Raw genomic sequence first — 24,676 nt, 5'->3', positions numbered from 1 at the left:
TATAGGAATGGCTAAAAATACTATAAGGAGCAGAATAAGATATGATAGAGAACTCGCGATATGAACTATCTACCCTCCTACAATTTGAACAAGTTACTTTCTTTCTTTCAGATGTGGGAAAACATTTTTTAGCTAATCTAATTTCAATTTTGTATGAATTTCAATGGACTCAGTCAAGGCTCTTTTGCACCTGAGTAACACTAATCCTTTTGGCACATGGAAGATTCGCTAGGATTTTTTTATGACTAGTGTTGGTAATGAGTACAGTATTTGGATATTTATAGATGCATACTTGAAAAGTCCAAAAATATCAAAACCAATCACCAAAGAAACAATCCCCAACAGTTTGATGTTGTGTGCTTTACTTCTTTACCACCTTTATCTGTTGTACACACAAAGAGATTAGGATAAAATTCATAGCAAATGGGTCTGTCATTGAAATGTGAAACTGAGGACAACTGACAGGCATCTTTAAGCTGACTTGTCTATGATCATAAATAGAAGACAAAGGCTTAATATTTAAAGGTAATAGCAATTGAATATAGACTCTTATCAGACCAAAATGTACAAACTTGACATCTTCATTACTTCTAATATACTCAGTTTCCAACTCCGGGGTCACAGGAAGGAAATTTATTTCAAGGTTTCTCCAGGTTTATATCATAAAGCCAATTCTACTACTTTAACGTGTGGCTTAATAAAAGATTTAAAAGTACTTATACAAAAATTTACTTGGAACTTTTCTAAACAGATTCTTCTTTTAAACGTGGAGCTTTGAAGTTAACTATGCTAACACTTCATCTGTGCCTTCAATCTTTGATTCTTGACTGGAGGATTCTCTTTGTAACATAGATTGTGTAACATCCTCTTGAGGAAGGTCATAAACTCCTTCAGCTTCAACATGAAACTAAAACAAAAAGTTACTTTAAGTGGACAAAAGTGCTTCCCTTCACTTTGTGAACAAAGTTAAATGAAAATTAAAACAAAAAGAGACACCTGAACCATTGAAGCACTCCTCTCCACTGGATGGACAAATTCCATGCAAAAGAAATCCACTAGGGTTTCAAGGCTACATCTGATCTAGAAGGGTTTCAGCAGGATTTACAGCAAATATATAGTAGGTTTCCAAGAGTTTGTTAGGAAGTCATTTTTTTCGTCCATCTGGTGAAAGCTCCATGCCATAAGACAGATATTTGGTATATTGGCTCAGAAGTAACAAAGCATATGAGCAGGAAAAAAGAGTTCTTAAAATTAAATGATCACAATGTGAATGGGACTGTCCATCTTCAAAACAACTCCTTGCAGACTAGCAGTGAGGTTATGTCCCAGCCCATCACAATAATAAATGCCGTTAAGTACAAAACGTTCTTTTCAATTCTGAGAAAACATAGCTTTCAGTTATCCATATGCTTGATAATAATCTGAAAATTAAATTTGATATTATTATCGAGATGCTTGATAATAATCTGAAAGTTGAAGTTGGTATGAAAGACAGTAGAAAACACCATCTTGTGAAACACTAGACCGAGTAATACAAAAGTTGGGAAAAGGGAATGCATTCTCTTTGACGCATTGCCTAGCCACACCTAGTCCTCCATGTCACTACTCAGAAATTAGTTTTGTTTATCCATGCTATGAGATTTCCATATGTCAGCATTTTATGTCCTATATTTGGATGCAACAGTACTTACTGTTTAGTCCTTTTTCTTCCAACATTTTAAGTTATTTATCTGGATGCAGCTGTGTTTACTGTTTAATCCTTTTTCTTCCAACATTTCAAGTCTAGCTTCTAAAGACCCCTCTTCAGGGATATCATATCAAATATTTTTGTTGTAGAATCAACAGTTTTGTCACATGAATATTGCTTTCTTAATGGTGCTGAGTAATTAGAGGAGAGTTCATAACATTTAGTCCTTTTTCTTCCAACATTTTGACTCTAGCTTTCATTGACCCCTCTTCAGGGATATCAGATCAATTGCTTCTGTTATAGAATCAGCAGTTTGGTCATATGAACATCATTTGCTTAATGCTGCTCAGTTAGAGAGTTCATAGGGTACTGCTGATAAAATTTTACAGCAGTTGTGTCATTGGTGAACAACACAGATTGATGTTTGCATGGGCAAGGCAAGCTGGGCTAAGAGAATTCTGAACTTAATCTACAGTGATCTGTACTAGACCCTTTAAAATTTGATGAATCATGCAATGGCATCAAGTTTTTCTCTTTCCTTGACAATCTATGCAAGAATATGTGGGTCTTCTTCTTTAAGATAAAGTCCTATGATTTTACATATGCTGCTCAGTTAGAGAGTTCATAGGGTACTGCTGATAAAATTTTACAGCAGTTGTGTCATTGGTGAACAACACAGATTGATGTTTGCATGGGCAAGGCAAGTTGGGCTAAGAGAGTTCTGAACTTAATCTACAGTGATCTGTACTGGACCCTTTAAAATTTGATGAATCATGCAATGGCATCAAGTTTTTCTCTTTCCTTGACAATCTATGCAAGAATATGTGGGTCTTCTTCTTTAAGATAAAGTCCTATGATTTTACATAACTTCAAGATTTGTAAGGCTGTAATGAAGAATATATTTGGATGAGCCCTTAAAGTACATTGCATGTGTCAAGGAGGAAAGTATATGTCAAGGACATCTTGAATCTTTGCACCAAACAAGGCCTAAATCAGCGGCTGGCAGCTGCTTACACTCTACAATTGATGGGTTGCATCCTGGAAAACCTGATCATGGATAAGCAATATTGGGTTGAAGCAGTATATATAACTGTGTGATTTAACTAATTGAGTACCAACTGCAGCATTGGATAGTGACTCCTGAAGAAGCATGATCTAGAAAGCAACTTAAAATCAGCCGCTTATTTTAAGCACATACTACATACATTTTTTTAAATACATAAGGAAGAATCTTCATGGGAACAGCATGACATGTTCAGTTGCCAGTGTTGTTGGAGCTGGTCTTATCCAATATGCGTGATGAAATTCCAGAAATTTTTGTTTTCTCTTCCACGGTCACCAAATTTTCTGAAAAAAACTCACAATCTGGTAAATCACTATATTTGCAGAAACTGCAAGACCAGAATCTCATCTATTCCCTGTTTGTCCACAGAAATACTTTGTTGTGAAATGTTGTAACCTCTTATTTCTGTATATTTGTGGGACTTTCTAAGTTGGGAGACGCTTAAGAAAAACTACAGTTTTTTCAATCTTTTTCCAGTTAAATATATTTGGACTTTTGACTTATTTCTACTTTTATTGACCTCAGTGTGTCACATCATGCATAGATATCAACCATTTAACTTTTCTTTTTTATATTATAAATACTTTTGCATAAAACATATGTATGCTGAAGTAGATGCAGTCAGCTACTCAAGTGCTTCTCCTTCACTTGCATCAAGATCCAAAGACTCTGTTGTATCTTTTTTGTATTTTCTTCTTCAGAAATCTTTGGTAGTTGTAACTTGTAAAATGTTGATATCGACTTTTAACTCCGTCATCCACTCAAGGTACTACAACTAATTTAAGGCTGAAATTCAGACAATTCCTGTCAATTACTCATATTCAGTAACAAATTCTCAACTTTTAAATGTATATTAATTTGATTGTGTCGAGCACTTCAAAATATTAGCCTTAACAGAAGTTAAATTTTAAATATTGAGAAGCCACAAAGCACTAATAGCTTAATTGGTAGAGCACCTGGATCAGTATTTGGGAGGTCCTGGGTTCAAGTCCTAGCCAGTCCATTTTTGCAATATACACCATATCCAAATACACATGCATATTAATTTGTTTTCTGAAGCTTATCAAAAAACAAATAGTTCTAACATTGGGAAATAATACATTTTGATGCTTGAACCCACAAGGGCTGATATTTTAATTGGTACAGCACCCAGATTTGTTATTTAGAATATCTTACACTCAACTTCTGACGAATCTATTTTGGCTGAGTAATAAACCCCATAATACAGATACATATCTATATTAATTTGATTTTATGAATCTTGTGAATTTGAAATGTAACTCTTACATAAGGTTAAGTTTCAAATCTTGAAGCCTGCTAATAGGCATCACAGGGTTGATCCTAGAAAGAACAGGGAGGAGGTAGAATGGTCCAAACTGGATTCCGGATGGGTGAAAATCAATTTCAATGGTGCATCAAAAGGGAACCCTGGACCATCAGGTGCTGGGTGTGTTGCTCGGGATGTGGAGGGCAACATTCTTGCCTTGGAAAGGAGAAATCTGGGGATCGCTACCAACAATACCAACAAGGAGATTCTCATATCGTCATCAATGTGATTGCCAATGGGGGTCCCCATGTGTGGAAATTGGACAAATGGGTGCACATTATTCGAAAGAAACTCGAGAGTTTCAAAGTTTTCAAATTGACACACGTGTACAGAGAGGGTAACACCTTGGCGGACTCTCTATCCAAGATGGCAGTCGAGGTGGTGTGATACATGGATGGAGTTGACACGGTGGCCGAGATGGTAGGTACGAAGACAAAATGAAATGGCAGCGTGTTGAGTTGGCAGCATAGTGGCTGCATTTATTCCGCTCGAACTTGGCGGCTTTCGTGTTGATCGGGTGGTCGGCATACATCGAGGTGGAGGACTCGGCTGATATGCATTTACTTCCCACATGATCTGAGTACGCAGGATTCATAGCCTTCTTGGGCATCGTGGATGACGCGTCTTGGGGAGTTTTTTATGTATTGTGCAGCCATGAACTTCATTTCCTTGTATGGTAGCGAAGCAGTTGGGTGTGGAGAAGGTGGTTCTGTTGCGGAAGATGGAAGCGAACTTCAGTTTGAAAGCTTCCAGGCAACAAATGGTGTTTTGGGGGAAGATTACCATTGAGCGTTTGACGAAGATTTTCACCACTAATGATCCATTTTTTCTCATTCGGGTGCGGCAGGTCCTCGAGTATGATTTCCTGCTCGCAAACCACAAATATCACACAAACATGTTAATGTTTGTAGCTTCAGTCGAATGATCATTTAGAATACATATAATATATGCTGATTAATAATAATATATTATTATGTTATATTATTATTAATCATATAAAATTTAATATTCAATATTAATCTATTATATTATTCTAAATTAATAATTGATTGATGAAACATTATAATATTGATTAAATTATTATAATTAAAGGAGAGACATGTCCGTTCAAGGACATGCCTCTCCAAAGGAATATATATAGTATAATGTTATTCAATTTGAGAACACATAGAATTCCAAGAATGCAAGTATCAGATTGAATCAGATATATACATTAAAATACATCCAATAAAACCTGAGAAAATCAACATGGTATCAGAGCTCAGGCCTGTGAAGTTTAATTTGGAGGTTGGAGAGGGTTGGAGAATTCAGTTTTTTTTAGAATTTTCAGTCTGAAATATGCCATTGTACGGCCCTTGGTTGGCCTCAAAATGAGGACTATAATATATGGATGGAAAGATCTGTGTTTCTAGTTTTCAAATATGTTTATCTCACCAAATTTGATTCAGTTTTGTGCAAGATATAACAACTTTGGTGCAGGTCACTTGAAACCCTACCTAGGGTTAGCAGTTTTGGGAAAAATGTCATAGCTTTTGTTTTGACCGTTGGATCTCGCTATAACTTGGAGGAAATGTTTGTAATTAGCTTTTCTAACATCTCACCAAAGAGATTGGATAAATGTGGTAAATTGCAAAAGTTATTAACAACTGTGTGTGGCAGATCATAATGAAAGTGTTGATCAAAATTATGAAAATGTTCTACATCATTCAAAGGGAATTATGATGAGAGATGATTCATGCGTGATATTTCTTATATGGGCTCACCTTATGAAAGGAAATGTTTTAAAATTAAGGACAAAAGCACAATAAAATTGAATTAAAGGGAGAAATAAATTGATGCTTATAAACGAATTGATGATTGAGACAAGATGCAGAGGGAGTCTGACATTTCAAAAGAGGACAAGAGGTTGATACAAGAACTTGAGCTTCAGAGGGAGAAGATGGTTCAATCAACTTGTGACAATTTCGATCATAGTGATTAAGAGGGATTTTCACTATTGAAAGTGAAACACTTATGAGGTAAATAATGCTAAAACACATGTATGCAAGTTAGAGAAAGCACTGTATGGATTAAAACAAGCTCCCAGAGCATGGTACGAAAGAATTGACAGTTACTTATTAGAGATAGGTTTCTCTAAGAACATTGCTGATCCAAATCTGTATTTCAAAATAATCAAAGGTGAAATGTTGATACTCATATTATATGTAGACGACTTATTAATTACAGGCGAAGATCATCTCATTGCAAAATGCAAACAAGAACTAGCTTCAAAGTTTGAGATGAAGGATTTAGGTCTACTCCATTATTTCCTTGGATTAGAAGTATGGCAAAAACCAGATGGTATTTATCTAAATCAAGGTAAATACACCATTGACATTCTGAAGAGATTTGGAATGATGAATTGTAAGCCAATGTCATCTCCTATGGAAACAAACCTACATAAACTAAAAGAAGCTATAGCAGATTCCAAATTTGCAGATCCAACATTATACAGACAGATTATTGGATCATTAATGTACCTAGTCAATACCAGACCTGATATATGTTATGCAGTAAATGCACTCAACCAACACATGGTTGAACCCAAAGAAATACATTTGGTTGCAGTAAAGCATATATTGAGATATCTTCAAGGTACCTTGGACTATGGACTGCATTATGAACACACTGCATTGAACCTACATGGATACTCTAATTCAGACTGGGCTGGAAGCGTGATAGACAAGAAGAGCACTTCAGGATGCTGTTTCAGCTTGGGATCAGCTATGGTATCTTGGATCTGCAGAAAACAATCATCCGTAGCTCAGAGCTCCACAGAAGCTGAATATATAGCTGTATCCATGGTAGCTAAGGAAGCCATATGGTTGAGGAAATTGATAGTAGGACTGTTTGGTGAAAGTCTGAAGCCTACTATCATTCATTGTGACAATCAAGAGCTGCATTAAACTTTCAGTGAATTCAGTTTTCCATGATAGATCCAAGCACATTGAGATCCCATATCACTATGTAAGAGACATGACAGAGAGAAAGGTAATAAGACTGGAATATGTCAATACAGGAGATCAGACAGCTGACATTCTCACCAAACCCCTAGCAAGAGTGAAAATTGATCACTTCAGGAGGTATCTTGGTATGGTTAAAATGTAATTGATGTCTAAAATTATGTAAACTTCTTGGTCATATACTTGAGTATATGAATTACGTAACCTTTCCCTGTGTTCATTCCTAAAGGATGACGATTCTTTAGTTAATGAACACTTGTATTTTAACATTGTAAGGTGACGATCTTATAAATGTTTGGAAGATCATATAAACTGAAAATCAGACAATTTGAATATCAGTAATATGATAAGTTATAGTAGACATTATGTAAGTGGATTAATGTCAGTGCACATACTATAACAGGGATATCAAAGTGAGTATATCCTTAGTATCACAGGGTGATACTTATAACAGGGATATCAAAGTGAGTATATCCTTAGTATCACAGGCTAATACTTAAAACAGGGATATCAAAGTGAGTATATCCTTAGAATCACAGGCTGATTCTTCACACCTAGGTGATGTAATTATCATGAGATTAGTGTTGAGCTAAATTAAGTTTTAGGTCTATACTCCTAAGACTAAGAGGGAGTGTTAAATTTAGTCTCAGTCGTAACCCTAAAATCGTAATTTGTTTTAGCGCCCAGAAAATTCAATTTTATACTTGCGATTTAATTTAGTATTAAAATAACATAATAGTTTGTTATTGTTATGTTTGGTTTAAGTAATCCAGTCGGTGTAGAAGGATCGTGGCTCCACACAGGGGTCACGACCCTATGTGGAACCACGTGGTTCCACATAGGATCGCGACCCCCTGTGGAGGCACGATCCACTGAAGACAAATGATATATATCCGCTACCCTTGTTGAATAAAATTACATACGATACATGTGGTGAACGTAGAAGATATAATTGCTTGGTCTTCGCATCTGCAGAGGCAAACTGATAAGAGCTTGTGGATAGAATCGCCAACTGAGGCAATCCACGTAAGAGCTTGTGGATAGAATCGCCGACTGAGGCAATTCACGTGAGAGCTCATGGAGAGAATCACCAACTGAGGCAATCCACACAAGAGCTTATGGATAGAATTGCCGACAGAGGCAATCCACGCAAGATCTTGTGAATAGAATCGCCGACAGAGGCAAATTCACACCTTGAGACTATGGTCCCCTGTGATGAGCATCATATGGTTGATGCAAATACTCCCAATATCATGAGATGATATTTTTGAGTTATGGTGAATATCATGTGCCTTGATATTCTTGTTTATACCATACTTCCTGATATCATAGTGAGATAATATTTTCTCTATTCCATAATTAATCTAGACTTAATGCATTTGCATTGATTTTATCTTCCCTAGCTAAGAGGGAGTGTTAATTATGTTTTGTGTAGCTATGGTGAGGGCCATAAGTGTTGACATGGAAGATCACTACACATTATGTCTGATCATCCTCCCTAGCTAAGAGGGAGTGTTAATGTTTGTAGCTTCAGTCGAATGATCATTTAGAATACATATAATATATGTTGATTAATAATAATATATTATTATGTTATATTATTATATTATTATTAATCATATAAAATTTAATATTCAATATTAATCTATTATATTATTCTAAATTAATAATTGATTGATGAAACATTATAATATTGATTAAATTATTATAATTAAAGGAGAGACATTTCCGTTCAAGGACATGCCTCTCCAAAGGAATATATATAGTATAATGTTATTCAATTTGAGAACACATAGAATTCCAAGAATGCAAGTATCAGATTGAATCAGATATATACATTAAAATACATCCAATAAAACCTGGGAAAATCAACAAAACACGAATATATCATCCATGTTTTGTGTGTGGGGACTGGAGTGATCGAGCATACAAGAAGTGAAGAGAATCATGGTGAGATGTGTGAAACCAGAATGGAGGCAGGGGTTGGATGCGTTGCTGGAATGGGCAGAGCCGTGCAGAGGATTCATCACGGCCTTGGGGGATTGGGTCGCCATGCCTAGATATCCTCCACATGTGCACCCCTTCATCCTTTGGAGGGCCATGGAGGACAGAAAAGTGAGGAGGCATGAAGCGGTTGAAGGGTGGCGAGCGGTGAAGGATTATGTTGCAGACTGGGAGATTGTTCTTGCCTCCGGGGTGTCACATGAGTTGATGGACCTCACCAAATTGAAATTCAAGCTTGCGGATTATTGGCAAGGTGAGCAATCTTAGGGGGGACACAGAGGCCGAGCTTCGCGGGGCAGAGGAGTGGCGGAAGGTCGAGGAGCCAGAAGGAACCAGAGGTGCGGGGAGGCAGAGCAGGTTGAAGATGGAAGGGACGAGCAAATGCAGGCTTGCTATTTTGAAATATCATCTTTTGTTTTTATTTTGTCATCAAGAACACTGTATATTTTGATGAAATCACTGTAATTTTGGACTGGGGCGTAGATTGGATAGATTTCATGGGTAAATTTTTGCATACCTGAATGGTGGATATAGGCTGGGAAGGGCAGATGGGGGATTTCTTTTCCACTGTGATACTCTGATGAAATTTTTTTGTATTTTTGAAAAACCTATAATTATTAATAGAAAACTAAATATTTACCGACCAAAAAAAAAAGTTTCAAATCTTGAAGCCACACACCACTGATAAATCAGCCAGTAGAGCACCCAGACCAGTATTTGAGAAGTCCTTAGTTCACAAACTTTATTTATTATATAATTAACAGGCCAGATATCATCCAAAGAGTTCACAAGTGTTATTATGATTCTTTCTCCTTACAATAATTGTTGCCTTTTATCATCTGTTCCATTGAAGCATTTTTCAATGGAGCTACTCTGATTTGTCATTTTTTCCTCAGCTTCTTAATTAATTGGATTCTAATGACCTCTTTTGCTAATAGTCCTCTTCATCTTCATCTTCCCTGAGATCTTTGCCTGCTATTTTCTATTTGATCCTAACTTTTACATCATCTACCTCATATGGCAGCTCCTAATACAAAACATCAATTGCTAGAGCATAAATTGATATTATAGGTGACACCCCAAGTTCCATTCTTCATTGCACAATTACCTATTTAGATCATTTGTTTGGCCTTCCTTCATATCAAGTGACTTCTGCCTCTCTTGAAATCATCTCACACAGCTCTCAATTCATTCCATATCCCAACTTTCTTATAACACTCTTGATGCTTCACAAGGACTTGTAGTTAATACTTATCAGACTTTTAAACTCATTTAACTTGAAGTTAACATCTACCAGACTTTTAAATTTCCTCTCAACATCTTTATCCTTGTTTACCACCTTGTTCAATGGCGGAATTCAAAGATTCATTAGATATGATGGGCAGTTTCCAGCAGGCTTTGACCCAGGAGACATCAAGATAACTTCCCCAAATGCATCTTTTATAAATTGATTCTGTTACAGACCATCACATCATGATAACTTGTCATGTCCCCTTTTTTTGCACTAAAATAATTAATAATATTATTTTAATTTAAGTGGGGCACGGTAACTTTCAATTTGGGGGTAGATTAAATAATATTATTTTAATAAATTAAAAAGTGTTTTTAAAACACTTAGACATAAAAAAAGGTATTTTAAATTACTTGGAGGGAAATTTAGGTCTAAGGGCCCAAATTGAAAATGTATAAAAAGAGGATGCTTGGCTCATCTGATAATCAAGTTTCATTTGGCATCCTTGATTTTGGAGGTTCGTGTTCGAGTTAGCATCTAAGGGCAAAAATCCTTAGCTGCTTTACAGATCTAGGAGGATGAAAACCCTCTTGGATTTCCATTTCCAGATTTCGAGATGAAATCCCTCATATCTGCCTAAGGCATCTCCACACAAGGGTTGTATGTGAGCTGAATTTAGCATTGATTCTCAAGTTTTGAGGGTTGGCTAATTTATATTTGTGAGCAAATTGCCAATTTTCAAGGATTGAGGATTTTTTATGCTGATTTGGCAGCTGTACAACTAGGCAATCCACCTCTTGACCATTAATTTGGGGCAATCAGCAATTATTCGGTGAGTTGGTTCAGCCCTAGAAGTTCTGTACCAGTCATCTAGGGTGCCATACCAGCATTTGGAGAGTTAAATCAATCACAAGTAGCATTGTACCAACATTTCAAGGGTTAAATCGATCACAAGAAGCACTATACCAGCATTTTGGAGGATTGTATCAGTCACATGAGGTGTTATACCGGTTACATCGGACAATTATAGCATTGCACCTGACTTTGGGAGTGCTGGGAATTTCATTTGCAGTGCTGCATCAGCAGCCATATTGCATAAATTACATCATTCACCCATTTGTCAGTTGATTTGAGAAAATTGTAATTCTGAATATTTGTTTTCAGCTAGCATGCCAGTTATGTAACCATTTTCCCATATTAGAATTGAATAACATCAATGTTGTTTCTGCTGCCATATTGATTGCAAATCAGATTTGAGCATAATTTTGGGTTATTTGAGGGTTTGGGTGAAATTTTCAGCTTGATAATTGTGATCAACATTTACATTACAAGTGTCGGTTGCCATTCCAGTTTGTTTGCTTTTTTAAATATCAGCAAACTCAAAAAAATCCAATGATCCTCAAGGACATGTCTCCTCTCCCCAATAATCCCCACATTTCCAAGACAAGCACATCATCCGCAAGGACTTGGAGGGGGCATTCCCCCACCACCTAAGACCTAGGGACTTTTCCAAGACGTCCCCCTCATTTGGGAACTTCGGGGGCACTCAGAGACATCCTCAAGTCATCACAAGGACTTCCAAGCATTCCACATAGTAGAATGAATCAAAAAACAAAAACAATTATCAAAATCTTTTTAAATTGTGTTCCTGAGGCCCTAGCCCTATTGACTTAGGGCCCCACCCAAACCCTAAACAGACAAAAAAAACTTATAAATTGGCATCTAGGCCTCATTCCAACTCACTCCAAAGATTCAACAACAAAGTTGAAAGTTGCAACAAGCTACAAGAGACAGATTGCAAGTGAGGGGGTTAGAATTGAGGAAGAGTGACATCAATCCACCATTGAATCAAAGGATTCAAAGCATTATTCAAAACTCAGGGTAGGCTTCCTTCATGACTTTTTTTTTCAATTGTTCAATTTAGTAACTAATTATTAATTACTAGTTTTAGTTTCCAAAAAAAGTATCTAATTAAGGAATTTACAATTTACATTGTTACAAATTTCAATTGAAATTCATTATTTTAGTTTTACAAATGAATAATGATCAATTTTTTTACATGTTAATGTTATAACAACAATATGCTATTATTTAGGTGTTTGATTTTGCCAAATTAAGATTTTAACTTGTGTATCATATGCTTTTATGCTTCATGTGACCTAAGTAAGAAAAACAAAAGTGAGATCCTTGTTTGACAAAAGATTAAGAACAAGGATTCTTATTTGAGTAACCTCTGCTTCTGTGCTTCGTGCTATCTGAAGTAAGAAAAACAAAACAAAAGAATTCTTGTCTCTTAGTCCCTTGCAATATGCATAGTTTGAATTTTAATTTTTGAATTAAAAATTTACAAATTTTATTATAGTTTTTTAATATGTCACTATGAGTATGGGTTCTCACAATATGAGTCAGAATGAAGTTGAGCCTCAAGACATTGAAGTTGAAAATGAAACTAAATCTGGTTATGCACTTGATGATCCAAGTACAAAAGCAGAGAGGGGTGAAGCAACTAGTTCTATAGGCAGTGCAAATATTAGTTGCCCTTGCAAAATGCTGCAAAAATATGCTAAGGGTCGATTTGATCCAAAATCCCCTTTAAAATAATTTGCAACTAAGTTACAAGCAAAGCCTAAGACATCCTAGGGGCACTAGGTTGTGAAAATGCCACTTTTGTAAACTTGAATTTCAAGGCAACATTACCAAAGTTAATGCCCACCTCCTTCATATCCAAGGCAAAGGTGTAGAAGTATGTGCCAATTTGGCAAAAAATCTCACATATAGGACAAAGATAAGTAAATTATGAGGTGGTAGTGAAGAAAATGCACCTAGAGTTGCTACTTTGCAACTAAGTGGGAGGGGTCTTCAAAGTTTTACTTCTACTACTTTGCAAAGGCCACAAGCACATATTCAAATTTCTTCTAGTTCAGGGGAGCCTAAGGGGAAACATAGTGTAACTAGTGATGCTCCTAACTTGCTGACAGATTTATTCAATGTGCAAGTGAAGGATGAGGCAGATGATGTCATTGGCAAATTCTTCTTTGTCAATGGTTTTCCATTCCATGTGGCTCACTCTCCTTATAATAAGAAGGCTGTGGCAAAGATAATAAGAGCAGGGCTATCATGTGTGTTGTAGGAGCTGAAGATATGCTCAACACACAAAACCACATGCAAAAACAACGAGACATCCACAAGAGAGTGTGCAAGAAATGACCTTGCTTGATATTAAGATCTACAAGATATGATACAAAGTGCACATGAGCCTTACTTATATAGGTAAGGTGAGATCTAGGATTAAACAAGATGTTGACATGTGTCTTCATCCTATGTTATAAGACAACTAACGTAGTACAAATATTAAATGACAATTAAAACTAACTTTTAGAAATAACACATAGGACCTAAGTTAACTTGTGAATAGGTCCACACAAAGAAATTAGTTAGTACATGACCTTATTCACTCTAACATGCCCCCCTTAAGTGCAACTTAGGGGGGAACAAAACCAATGGGCCATGTATAGAATATCTCTCACAAAAGGAGTAAAGGAGAAAAACCACATGGGAAAAAAACCCCTCTCCAAAAGAGAGAATGCAAAAAGCAACCATGTACAACTGATGAAATGAGTGATGTATAAAGGACTAATCAATACCCCACAAGAACTACATCCATCACAGAGATACGTTACAAAAGTCCCTCCATAGGAGAGAAAGATAGAGACTAAATACCCAAATAGAGTATCTCCAAAGCCACTAAAGAATGTCTGAAGACAAAAGAGAATCCAATGCCTACAAACAACAAGTCTCCCCTTGGGAAGAAAGAAGTCCACTAGCAAATGTTGAAGAAACTTCATCTCCATGAAGAAGAATGCCATGAATACTGCAATCAAAGTCATGGTGAATGTTCTAAGGTGGATTCTCCATCTCCATGAAGAAGCATGCCATGAATAATGCACTCAAAGACATTGGTGAACTCTTTGTGTGCATGCCACGAATAATGCACTCAAAGTCATGGGAAAAATTAGTTGGATCAAAGTAGTTGTTAGTGATGTTAGAGATATCCAAATGTTTATCTACAACCACCACACTTCATATGCACTAGTCAAGACCTTCTCCAAGAAGGAGTTTTTGAAACCTGTAGAGACCAAATATGCATCATATTTCATTCTCTTGGAGAGGATGCTTGAGTTGCAAGAGGTATTGCAACTAATGGTTATGACAACAAAATGGAATCAATAGCCTAAGACAAAGCAGGGAAAGAGGGTGAAGGAAATGGTGAAAAGTGATTTTTTTTGAGTTGATGCAAAAATATATTGTCTCTATTTATACTCCAAATTGGACTTATTAGATATGGGGATGTTAATGCACCTAGCCTTGGTGGCATGTATGAGTGCATTGATACTATGCTTAACCAAATGAAGGCTATTGTGCGACAAAAAGACCTTACATTGCAATTCTAAATGAACATATTTAACCAATCATTGATCACAAAAGAGAAAAGCTCAAAACTTCTTTGCACATGGTTGTCTATGCACTAAACCCGAAGTGGTACATGCAAAGGCATGATAGAATTTACACCTATATAGGATGTTGATGTGAAGGCAAAGTTCATGAAAGCTATTTAGAAGATTCTACAGTTACCAACATCATTTCTACTAAATGGACAAAATCTGCCACTCTTAGGGGATATCAAACAAGGCCAAGATGGATAGGGAGACTATGGTATAGGAGGACCCAATTTTGTCGACTATGCATGGATCTACTTCTTTGACTACATCTCTAGCCTGTTTCTTGTCTTAGGTTTCTAGTCCTATTGCTATGAGGAATTGGTCTATTTATAGCTTCATCCACTCCATTAAGAGGAACAAACTTACCCCTAAGAGGGTAGAAAAGCTTGTGGTTGTACATAATGCTTGCATCTGATTGACTGCAACACACCTATGCACAAGGAGAGTCCAACAAACCAATGTGATGTAGAGCCAAAGGAGCCAACACAACTTGATGATGATGCTACACAGATTGGGTTGGTTAGTATTGGTTTGGAGGAGTCTAAGTTTGTGGAGTTTAGTAGTTCTAGTGATGAGGAGTTTGGCAAGAACTCTGGGGATGATTAAGGCATCAAGCCATTTTGTCATTTTGAACAATGTAATCATCATTATAAAAATTTGAATAAATTTCGCATTCCTCATTTTCATTGTTAATGTTCAATGCAATAATTGCAATGTGTTTACTATTTAGTAGTTTACTTAGTATACCAAAGTTTCATTTGTAATTCTTATACATATTCCTTATTCATCTTTTCATAACTAATTTTTCAAGTAATTTGTATTTGGACCACCATCCCCAAACTTAGCCCTTGGTCCCCCTATCCCTAAAACCCGCCCCCAAAACCCGAAACTTTGTGGAACTATGAAAAATCCGAAAAATTACAAAGGAAATGCTAAGGGAACATTACATAACCACAGACAAGAAAAAATAGCCTCTAGGTCTAGACCAAAGGAAGACAATTACCAAGCCATGTAACTTAGGTTTACTGCCAGGTGTCACTAATTTGGGACTTCATCGACTTTAATCTTTGTATCTTATCCTAAAAAAAAATACAGTCAAATCTATCACATTGATTAAATTGTGTGTTGCTTTGGATAGATCGTGTTCACAAAATAGCATTTACTTTTATTGGTATGATATTTCATTTCCAATTAATAAAAGTACAACAATGAATAGAATGTCACTATCAGAACTTTCTATAACCCTTAGGATTCTAGGATCACAACAGAATTAAATTCCAGCAACAATAACAAACCGCAGTTCTTGCTTGGCATAAGCATATGCACATCAAATGAACTCATTTGGATCTTGTAGTTTGTGATAATTTCTTCAGTTTTGGTTGCATTCAACAGTACAAAGTTCAAATACTGATTTTTCACCAGTTTACTTTTGGCTGCATATTGTAGTAAAGAGCCAGATCAGAGTAACAAAACACAATCTTATTCTAAATCCATGCAGATCTTGTTTCCATATGTTGTGATATCAGGGAAGCAATTCCAATTGAGTTGTACAGCATTGTATGACAGCACCTATTTCAGATTTTGTTGATTGTCTCCCTATATTTTATATATCTACTCTTGATGTCGAAACAATGCCTATCTAGTTAAACCTATTCCACAATTTCCTATATCCATGAAACTCGCCTAGTTGCCTGCAAAACATGATTTCATCTCATCTCTTCTAAGCTGTGTGACGGCTTTTCAACAAGGAAAAAAACTAAATTGTTATCATTGCACTTTCCTCTGCTGCTTCATCTGCTAGAACATTTTTGCATTGCAAAAGCATGACTGATGAAAATAAAGCAACGAGTAAATTAATCCTACACCATACTATCAAGTATCAGCAATGTTTTAGTATCTGGTCAGACCAATACTAAATTGATCCCAATGATTTCTAGCATGAAACAAATCTATGACAATATCTATTTATGTGTCAATTCAAAGTACTAGGGTTACGTAAAATAAGTCAAAGATAACACAACTTTAGCATATAAATGTAGGATGTATAGTAAAAAATAAAATAGGTATTTAAGGCCAGCATAGCGTGCCGCTGAATTCAGTAATGTGCAGATAATGTGATGCATCTTGTATTGAACTTAACACATGTGATGACTGCCATATTTTGTGCAGGCTTCCTTTGCTGTCTAATTACTATATATTTTTTATCGTATAACCATATATGCTCTAATTCCATAACAAAAAATTCATATGGATATAGAAAAAAGATTATGTACACATCCAATCAGGCAGCTGACGTTGACAGAAGTTACCTGATATACTGGCCCATCCTCAGTTGGATTTAGAAAGCTCCACACCCCCAAAGCCAGAAATAATGCACCTGTTTTGAGAATCATCTCAAGAGATGGAGCTTCAAACCTGCTAGCAATGAACTTTGCCACACGTGATTGAGTTAGTTTCTTCCATTTACCCTGAAAATCAATTTTTTTTCTCCTCCTTTCTTTGAGGTTCTCCAATAATATTTTGTCATGTGCAGATTCTATTGCATCCACACTTGGCTTATGTCCTGAATACTGGTTAACAAGAAAAGTACGTGCTGCCAAAATCTCCTCTTGGGAAGCCTCTCTACTTATTCCTAGCCGCTTGTATGGGTCCCTAACATTTATTCTGGGAAAAACTGGTGAGGAACCTGACAAGAACATGAAAATGTCATGTCATATTTCTAGGTATTTGAAGGGAATTCGCATCAAAGAAAAAACCAAGAACAAATTAAAATACATAAAAAGGAAAGACGGTAAACAACATTAACTTCAACAGGCTGTTGATTGAAGCCTACATACAAATACTAAATATATCGATGCAGACTAAGGGGCCTTCACTTACTATGAGGATGATGGACTTTTACATCATCTACAATTTTCCATTCCAACAGTGGTCTGCCCCAAACAATGGCATGAGAAACAAAGTTGCACGGACACAGTTACAGATACAAAGACAGATATGGTATCTGATACAAATATGGCTACTTTTTAAGACCCCTAATATGGATACGGATGGATACGACATTCATTAAAAACACATGCATTTATTTAACACAATATTTTAAGTTATTAGAGGAGATATCCATTACTTTAAAAGCAACATAGTTGCTACATAAATAATTATAAGTTGATTTAACAATTTACATTATACAAAAAAATATACAAACCATGAGCTATAATTAAATTAACAATAATGTCATTTAAATCTAAATTAAAAAGTAAATTTGAATATTAATTAGAAAAGAAAAATATCTAAATATATTAAAATTTAAAATTAAATGTAAAGAACTAGATAAACAATAATAATCTAAACTTAAAAACCAAAAAAAACAATAATTTGAACTTTAAAAACAAAATTTTACAAAAACAACAGAAAATTAAAATAAAAATTGCATGAACGAAGTTTTTTAAATTAAGTTTAGAAAGGTTCATGTCAAACTTTTTAAAAATCAAATCACGCAGTATCCGACACAGCTGGAAAATGTAATGTCCCCACTTTCCTAGTGATCACCCAGGAGCATAGATTCGCCTGTTACCCATCTCCGCAGGTGAATTCAGAGGTTAGGAGATGTCTGTGCTAGCAAGGGGACTTATACTTGGTCATTGTTGGCCTTGGTTGGCTCATTTCATGAGTACTTTATGTTATTTTATCATAAAGTCACTTTATTCTAAAAATAGACATATTTATAAAGTAACTTTATAAAGAGGAAATTATAAAGTCAAATTAAACAAAACATTAAAGTACCCCCCTTGGCACGCACCCCTAGGCATAATGTTGATTTAAAAGAAGGGGCCAAGTTACTGATAAATTAGACCCTTCATGTTGGGTGCCTAAGTGGAAGGAATATTCCCTTGGAATTTGGGAAAAAGAAACCCTAATGTGGCATTAAGGATTATTGGAGGTTGATAAAAGTGTTGAAGGCTTTCATTTTTGCATTCTACGATTCATATTTTTCAGCATTCTTTGAGAATTAGAGCTCTGCAAATTCAGAACAGCAGCAGATCTACATTGGGGAAAGAAATCTCCTCAATATCAGGTGAGCTTGGACGAAACCCCAAGCCACAGGACTGAGGAATTCATCCAGAATTCCTGTTTGGGCTACAAAATCAGCCTTTATCAGCAATTGCAGACCTGCAGCAGCAAGGTCATCAGCTTTAGGAAGCAATCAAAGGCAGCCACAACCATCTCCAGCACCCACATGGCCTTTCCTAGCAGGCTATACCACTCTGGAGGCAGCTGTGGTGTCAATTTATTCATACAGCAGCAATTAGGTTTAGAAAAAGGAAGGAAACTGATTGTCAGCAGTAGCAATCAGCAAATAAACCTTTCCTTCAGGCTTATTATGGCATATGTGATGGCTATCAGCAATTCAGTGTGGAAATTTGGTCAAATTCAGTGATCTTGCCTAGGAGCCTAAAAGAAATTGTAACAGAATTGTCATTTCTTTCAATAATTATAGTAAATGCAAATAAACCTCATTGGAGGTAATGAAACTGCTTGGACGCCACTATATTGCAATTTATTTGGATACTTCAATAAAATATCCAATCCTAAGCTTAGCATTGGACCCTTGGTAGGCTATTTGTCATTTTGAAGTAATTCTTTCAAAATTGAAATTGCTGTTTTGCTGTTGAAAAAATCAGAATTCTATAATTGTTTATCAGTCAATTATTTCTTTACAATTTGCATTCAAAACATTTGTCATTGGCATTGAAACAAGCAAAAAACCCCTAAATACCTTCTGAGATTCAAACACATCAAAAACTGCCAAAACATTCATAAAACCCCTTCAATCAGCAAGCTGGAAATTCAGAAAAATTAGAGCAGCGTGGGTTTGGCATCTTTCAGAAAATTAGTGTTTTTTGGGCACGTGTGGATATGGTATCTATTACGAAAAGTAATTGATAAAAAATTTGAATGTATTGAATGAATGACCAAAAGATCATTATAAAAAATTTACAAAACGATGTTTCTAAAAAGAAACAGTCGTAAATAGAAACTAACTAAATATTTACAATATATTACATAATTGACCGTTAACAAATAATAAAAGATATTATTCTAATAGTATCCGACGCATATCCAAACCGTGTCTGTATCAGATACAGCAGTACACGTGCCTGGGGAGGGGCATGGATGTATCTGGTGACTCTGATGAGAAATAACAGGATGAGACTGGGTGCATGTCTTGGGTGAATTTGGTGGAATATTTCTCCTCATACCAGGTGTCTAAGCCAAGGGAAGTTCTCACTATGCAGTGCTGAAGACAGATGAAGGTAGCATTATACTTGTAAATGGTGCAAGCTAATAGAATAAATTTGCAGTGTTAAACACAACCAAGCAATCAAAAGAGAAAGGTCATTCGTTGAAAAAACAGAATTTATTATTTAAGGATCATCAGATTTTAAGAAACCATGTATAACACAAGATTTGAAGGAAGCAGAAAATTTATTGTGTTAACAGAGATTGGGAAAAATAACACTTAAATCATACATCATCTTGTTGTGACGTTTTCACACATCGCCCCATTGCAAATGGGGACCCTTGCTTTTTTTGCTTTTTAGGGTTTGTTTTTTGGTCTTTTAGGGTTTTGTTAGTTAGCCTTTGCATTTTGAGTGCTGTCGGGAAGATCAATAGGATAGCAAGTCCGGCTTGAGTGAAGTCCTGATCCTGAAAATTTGGCTAAGTCTGAAAGTCCTGATCCTGAAATTTGGCTAAGTCTGGAATGTCCTGATCCTGAAATTTGACTAAGTCTGGAAACTGAAAAACCTCAAAAAACTAGATTTTGCAATATAACTCCTGGAGGTCTGAAACCACTCTCAAACATCCTGAAAGTATATATGGAATATAACTTAAAGTATAAGTGACATTTCCTTCTTATACTTAAATGTTCTATTCCATAAAAATTATCCTGATAGAGAGTTCAAAAAGTCAAATTTCGCTCCTGTCCTTCTCCAAGGGTCCAGAGCGAAAAGCGCTCCTGTCCCTCTCCAAGGGTCCAAGGCGAATCGCTCATGTCCCTCACCAAGGGTCCAAAGCGAAAAAGCTTAGTGGAGTCATTCCTGACCTTGTTTGGACAAATTGAGACATCAAAGGCATGATGGAGGACAAAATGAACGTGATAGAGCATCCAGACTTGATTAAGGACGATGAAATGATGGAGTATTTGTCTAGAAAGGTAAATTCGCTCCTGTCCCTCACCAAGGGACCAGAGCGATTTTATTCATATACACATTTTTAGACCTTGTTTGGACTCGAACTTTTATTCATGGTGTGTAAAGAGATGATATTTTCCTCAGCGAAGGAAATTTGAAGTGAAAAGTAAAAAGATTTGGCCTTGAGAGCAAAAATCGCTCCTGTCCCTCACTGAAGGACCGGAGCTTGAAATCCAAAATTGCCTTGTCCTTGAAAGATTTGAACGATTTCGCGATTTGAGAAGAACAAGGGAGGTACATTTTACTTGTTGAATATAATTTGATTGTACCTCGAAGGAGAAAATTGGCCCTAGAAGCAAAATCGCTCCTGTCCCTCAGCCAGGGACCAGGGCGAATTTTAATGGTAGCTCCCGTCCCTCTCTCAGGGACCAGAGCGATTCCTCCACAAGACAAGTTTTTGGCGAAGTGAAATGAGTTTTTAAGTTTGAGGCAAGTAAAAGGAGGCGTAATGAATCTATTGAATATAATTTTGAAGAGTGCAAGACGCCAGTGAAGCCTATTTTGTCCTAGGCGCTCCTGTCCCTCTCCAAGGGACCAGAGCGATTTCTTCCTAAGACAAATTTCTCACCAATTTGAAGCAAATTCCATGTCAAAGATGAGTGAAGGGGAGCATAGCGGATCCATTGAAGATAGTTTTAAACATTGGCAAAGAATGATTGAGCCTACAAATGAAAGTTCGCTACTGTCCTTCAGTCAAGGACCAGGGCGAAATCTTGGTTATTTAGACTTCCCCTTCGGATTTTAATAAATCCAGGCCAAGGTACAAGGGGGCGAGGATGTTTGGAACGCTTCGAAGAAGAACAAAGTTGCAAGGACCGCGAAAAGTGATGGAAATGGTCAAGTTCGCTCCTGTCCCTCTCCCAGGGACCAGAGCGAAATGTCTAAGTATGCTTAATTTTGAGGTGCCACTTCCATTTCAAATGTTCAAGAAGGAGTAAGAGACACCATTTTATACTTTAAAGACAATCGAAAGATGATAAGAACAAGGATTAGCCCAAGGAACAAAGGTTCGCTCCTGTCCTTCAGTCAAGGACCAGAGCGATTTCTATGAAGACCATCATCCCTTCCAAAAAACCACGCCAAGGCAAAGTTATACAAGATCGAATATGTCCTTGGAAGGATGATGGACAAGGAACCAAACGTCAAAAGGTGACTAACTTAAGCAAAGATGCAAGTTCGCTCCTGTCCTTCAGTCAAGGACCAGGGCGATAATGGTTCTAAGAGGCATTCATTTACAAAATAGAATTGATCAAGCATCAAGTTACGAATAAAGATCCCAGTTTGGACGTAGGAGATGAAGTTTCAAACGTGAAAAATGCAAGATGGAGGACCTAAATGTATAATCGCTCCTGTCCCTCTCCCAGGGACCAGAGCGATGTGGTTTGTATCCCTTACATCTCTCATGTTTTGGCGCCAATAAATGTTGAAATACATTAAATGCTAAAATTCGATAAAAACTTTGAATTATTTGATTAAAATGGCATTTAAAAAATAGCGCATAAGGCATTTAATAATCGATTGGGCCTTTTTAAAAATCGAAATTATTAAATACAAAGGCATTTAAATTGATTAATTATTAAATTAAAAGGGAGAGCGCTTGGGGTTATATTTTTATATTTTTATAAAGTCGGCCTCCCTTTTATTTAAATTTGCTTATTATTTGCCTTATTTCTAAAAGTCGGCCTTTGTGAAAATAAAGAGGTAAGCGCCTATATAGTGGAGGTGTGTTTAGCGATTCTAATCCATCATTCATCCACTCACACAAGTGCGATTTGGAGAAGAACAACAAGGTGCGAAATCTGGTCTAAGGAGGAGCGAATTTAGTTGAAGACTAAAGAAGGAGTGAATTTTCCTCAAAGCGTTGAAGGCTAGAGGTGGTGAAGTTGATAAAAGAAGCACATTTTGAAGACTTCGATCCACATTTTGCCTAAGCAAATTTGCTTAATTTTGCATCTTTTCTTAGATTTAGTTCTCAAGTGGAGGTATGGCGAGATTCTCCTAGTCTCAATTTTGAATTTTGAATTTTCAATTTCAGGTGGCTTAGTTAAATTTAGGAAATGATAATTCAGAGATTTATCATGAGGTTTCCTAATTTAAAACTTAAATCCTCTTTCTAGTCTATATTTCCACATTGCAAAACATGTTACTAATTGTGAAATGTTGTGTAGGTATCAAGATGGCGACTCCCAAACTCGAAGGATCTACAAGTCGGAAGGCTCTCATCCAGGAAAATCAAGCTAGATCAAGGACGATCTCCTCCAGGACGATCAAGCAAGGACAAGGGCGACCTCCTCCAGCCTAGCATAGACAAGGACGGCCTTCTTTGGACTAACGTCATCAAGGGCGACCTCTTCCAATCCAGCATTCCAAGGCGAGATTCAATGTACCTAACTCATGGAAGGTGGCACAAACTCCGATGTACCTACCCCAGCTATCCATTGGTGGAATTTTCTAGAGAGGACATGTGTCCAGGCAATACAATTTTATCATTGGTCAAGCATTAAATGTTATGTAATGGTTGTAACAAACCCTAATTAGGGTTTTCATTGTTGAATTTTGGCCATTGATCTCGAATTGATCTAAGCCATCGAATTGTATTGAGGGCACTATATAAGCCCTGGCATTTCATTTTGTAAAGGCAATTAGAAAGAGTTAGAATAGTTAGAAATAGAATAGAAATAGTTGGAAGCAGTTAGTAGAGTAGAGTAGAGAGAGAAGGCAAAGATTGTTGCCAAGATGTTGTTGTAAAAGACTTGTAACTTCATTGAAGAAATGGTGAAATTTATGGGTCGATTCGACAATTTGCATGGTCTTTATACTTCTCATATTTGATTTCGTGTTATTAGATGAATGGAAGAAATGCGCTTGATTGATGGTGGAATTCGTATATCCATACTACTAGCAGTTTGTTGATTGCAGACTTGCCTTGCGTAGTCAACTAGAATCATTCAACTTAAGCTTAACTTCAGTTGTCGCTTCTTCATTGATATGCATCAACCTGATGGTGTCTATGCCTGTAGTGATGATTTGAACATCATAAAGCTTTCCTTCGAAGATCGCACTAGCCTTGTGGAGATGGTCCTGCGATGTCAAAACAAGACCTAGTTAGAATTTCATCAAAGATCAATCATTGCTCCTACATTCCTTAGTATTAGGATTAGATTCTTTCCTCACCCTCCTCTTTTTTCCTTTTTTTTCAAGTCAAAGCTAGTAAAATCCTGTGTTCCAACAATATTCAAAGCAAATCAGAAGTTCAGGCATCAAGTGTAAGTCCCTTTGTGATTCCAGCAAATCACATCATACCACAGAGAGCTTATCCACACGTAGAGACCCTACATACAAGAACCTTGAAGTCACCCCGATTGATCTTTTTCGCGACATCTTCAGCATTCGGAGGCTTTACTCAAGAGAGGATAAGGTACCTTTAGGTATTTTATTCTGTGTTTGATAGTGTACAAAATACACGTCAACACATCTTAGGGCTTATGGTTGTCACATTCAACATCAATGATCCAACAAGATGTGCTACATAGAATGTTTGTTGCATAGTATGTTTATAAGCATCTACAACTTCAAAAATTATAAAATGTAATAGATAGCTACTTGAGA

The 24,676-nt window shown here is 36.4% G+C and overlaps 1 protein-coding gene across 3 annotated transcripts in view; it reads right to left on the bottom strand.

Moving 5' to 3' along the window:
• Window positions 1-24,676, bottom strand: part of LOC131062424 (protein CHAPERONE-LIKE PROTEIN OF POR1, chloroplastic) — a 61,806-nt gene that overhangs the window by 15,722 nt on the left and 21,408 nt on the right. For all 3 annotated transcript variants that reach the window (XM_057996084.2, XM_057996086.2, XM_057996085.2), the window contains one exon: window positions 17,123-17,499. In XM_057996084.2, the coding sequence (XP_057852067.2) occupies window positions 17,123-17,499 (377 nt within the window). The remainder of the gene's footprint in view (window positions 1-17,122; window positions 17,500-24,676) is intronic.

This window comes from Cryptomeria japonica, chromosome 3 (assembly GCF_030272615.1).
Source record: "Cryptomeria japonica chromosome 3, Sugi_1.0, whole genome shotgun sequence".
Taxonomy (NCBI): Eukaryota; Viridiplantae; Streptophyta; class Pinopsida; order Cupressales; family Cupressaceae; genus Cryptomeria; species Cryptomeria japonica.
This window is presented reverse-complemented; position numbering and strand designations above follow the sequence as displayed.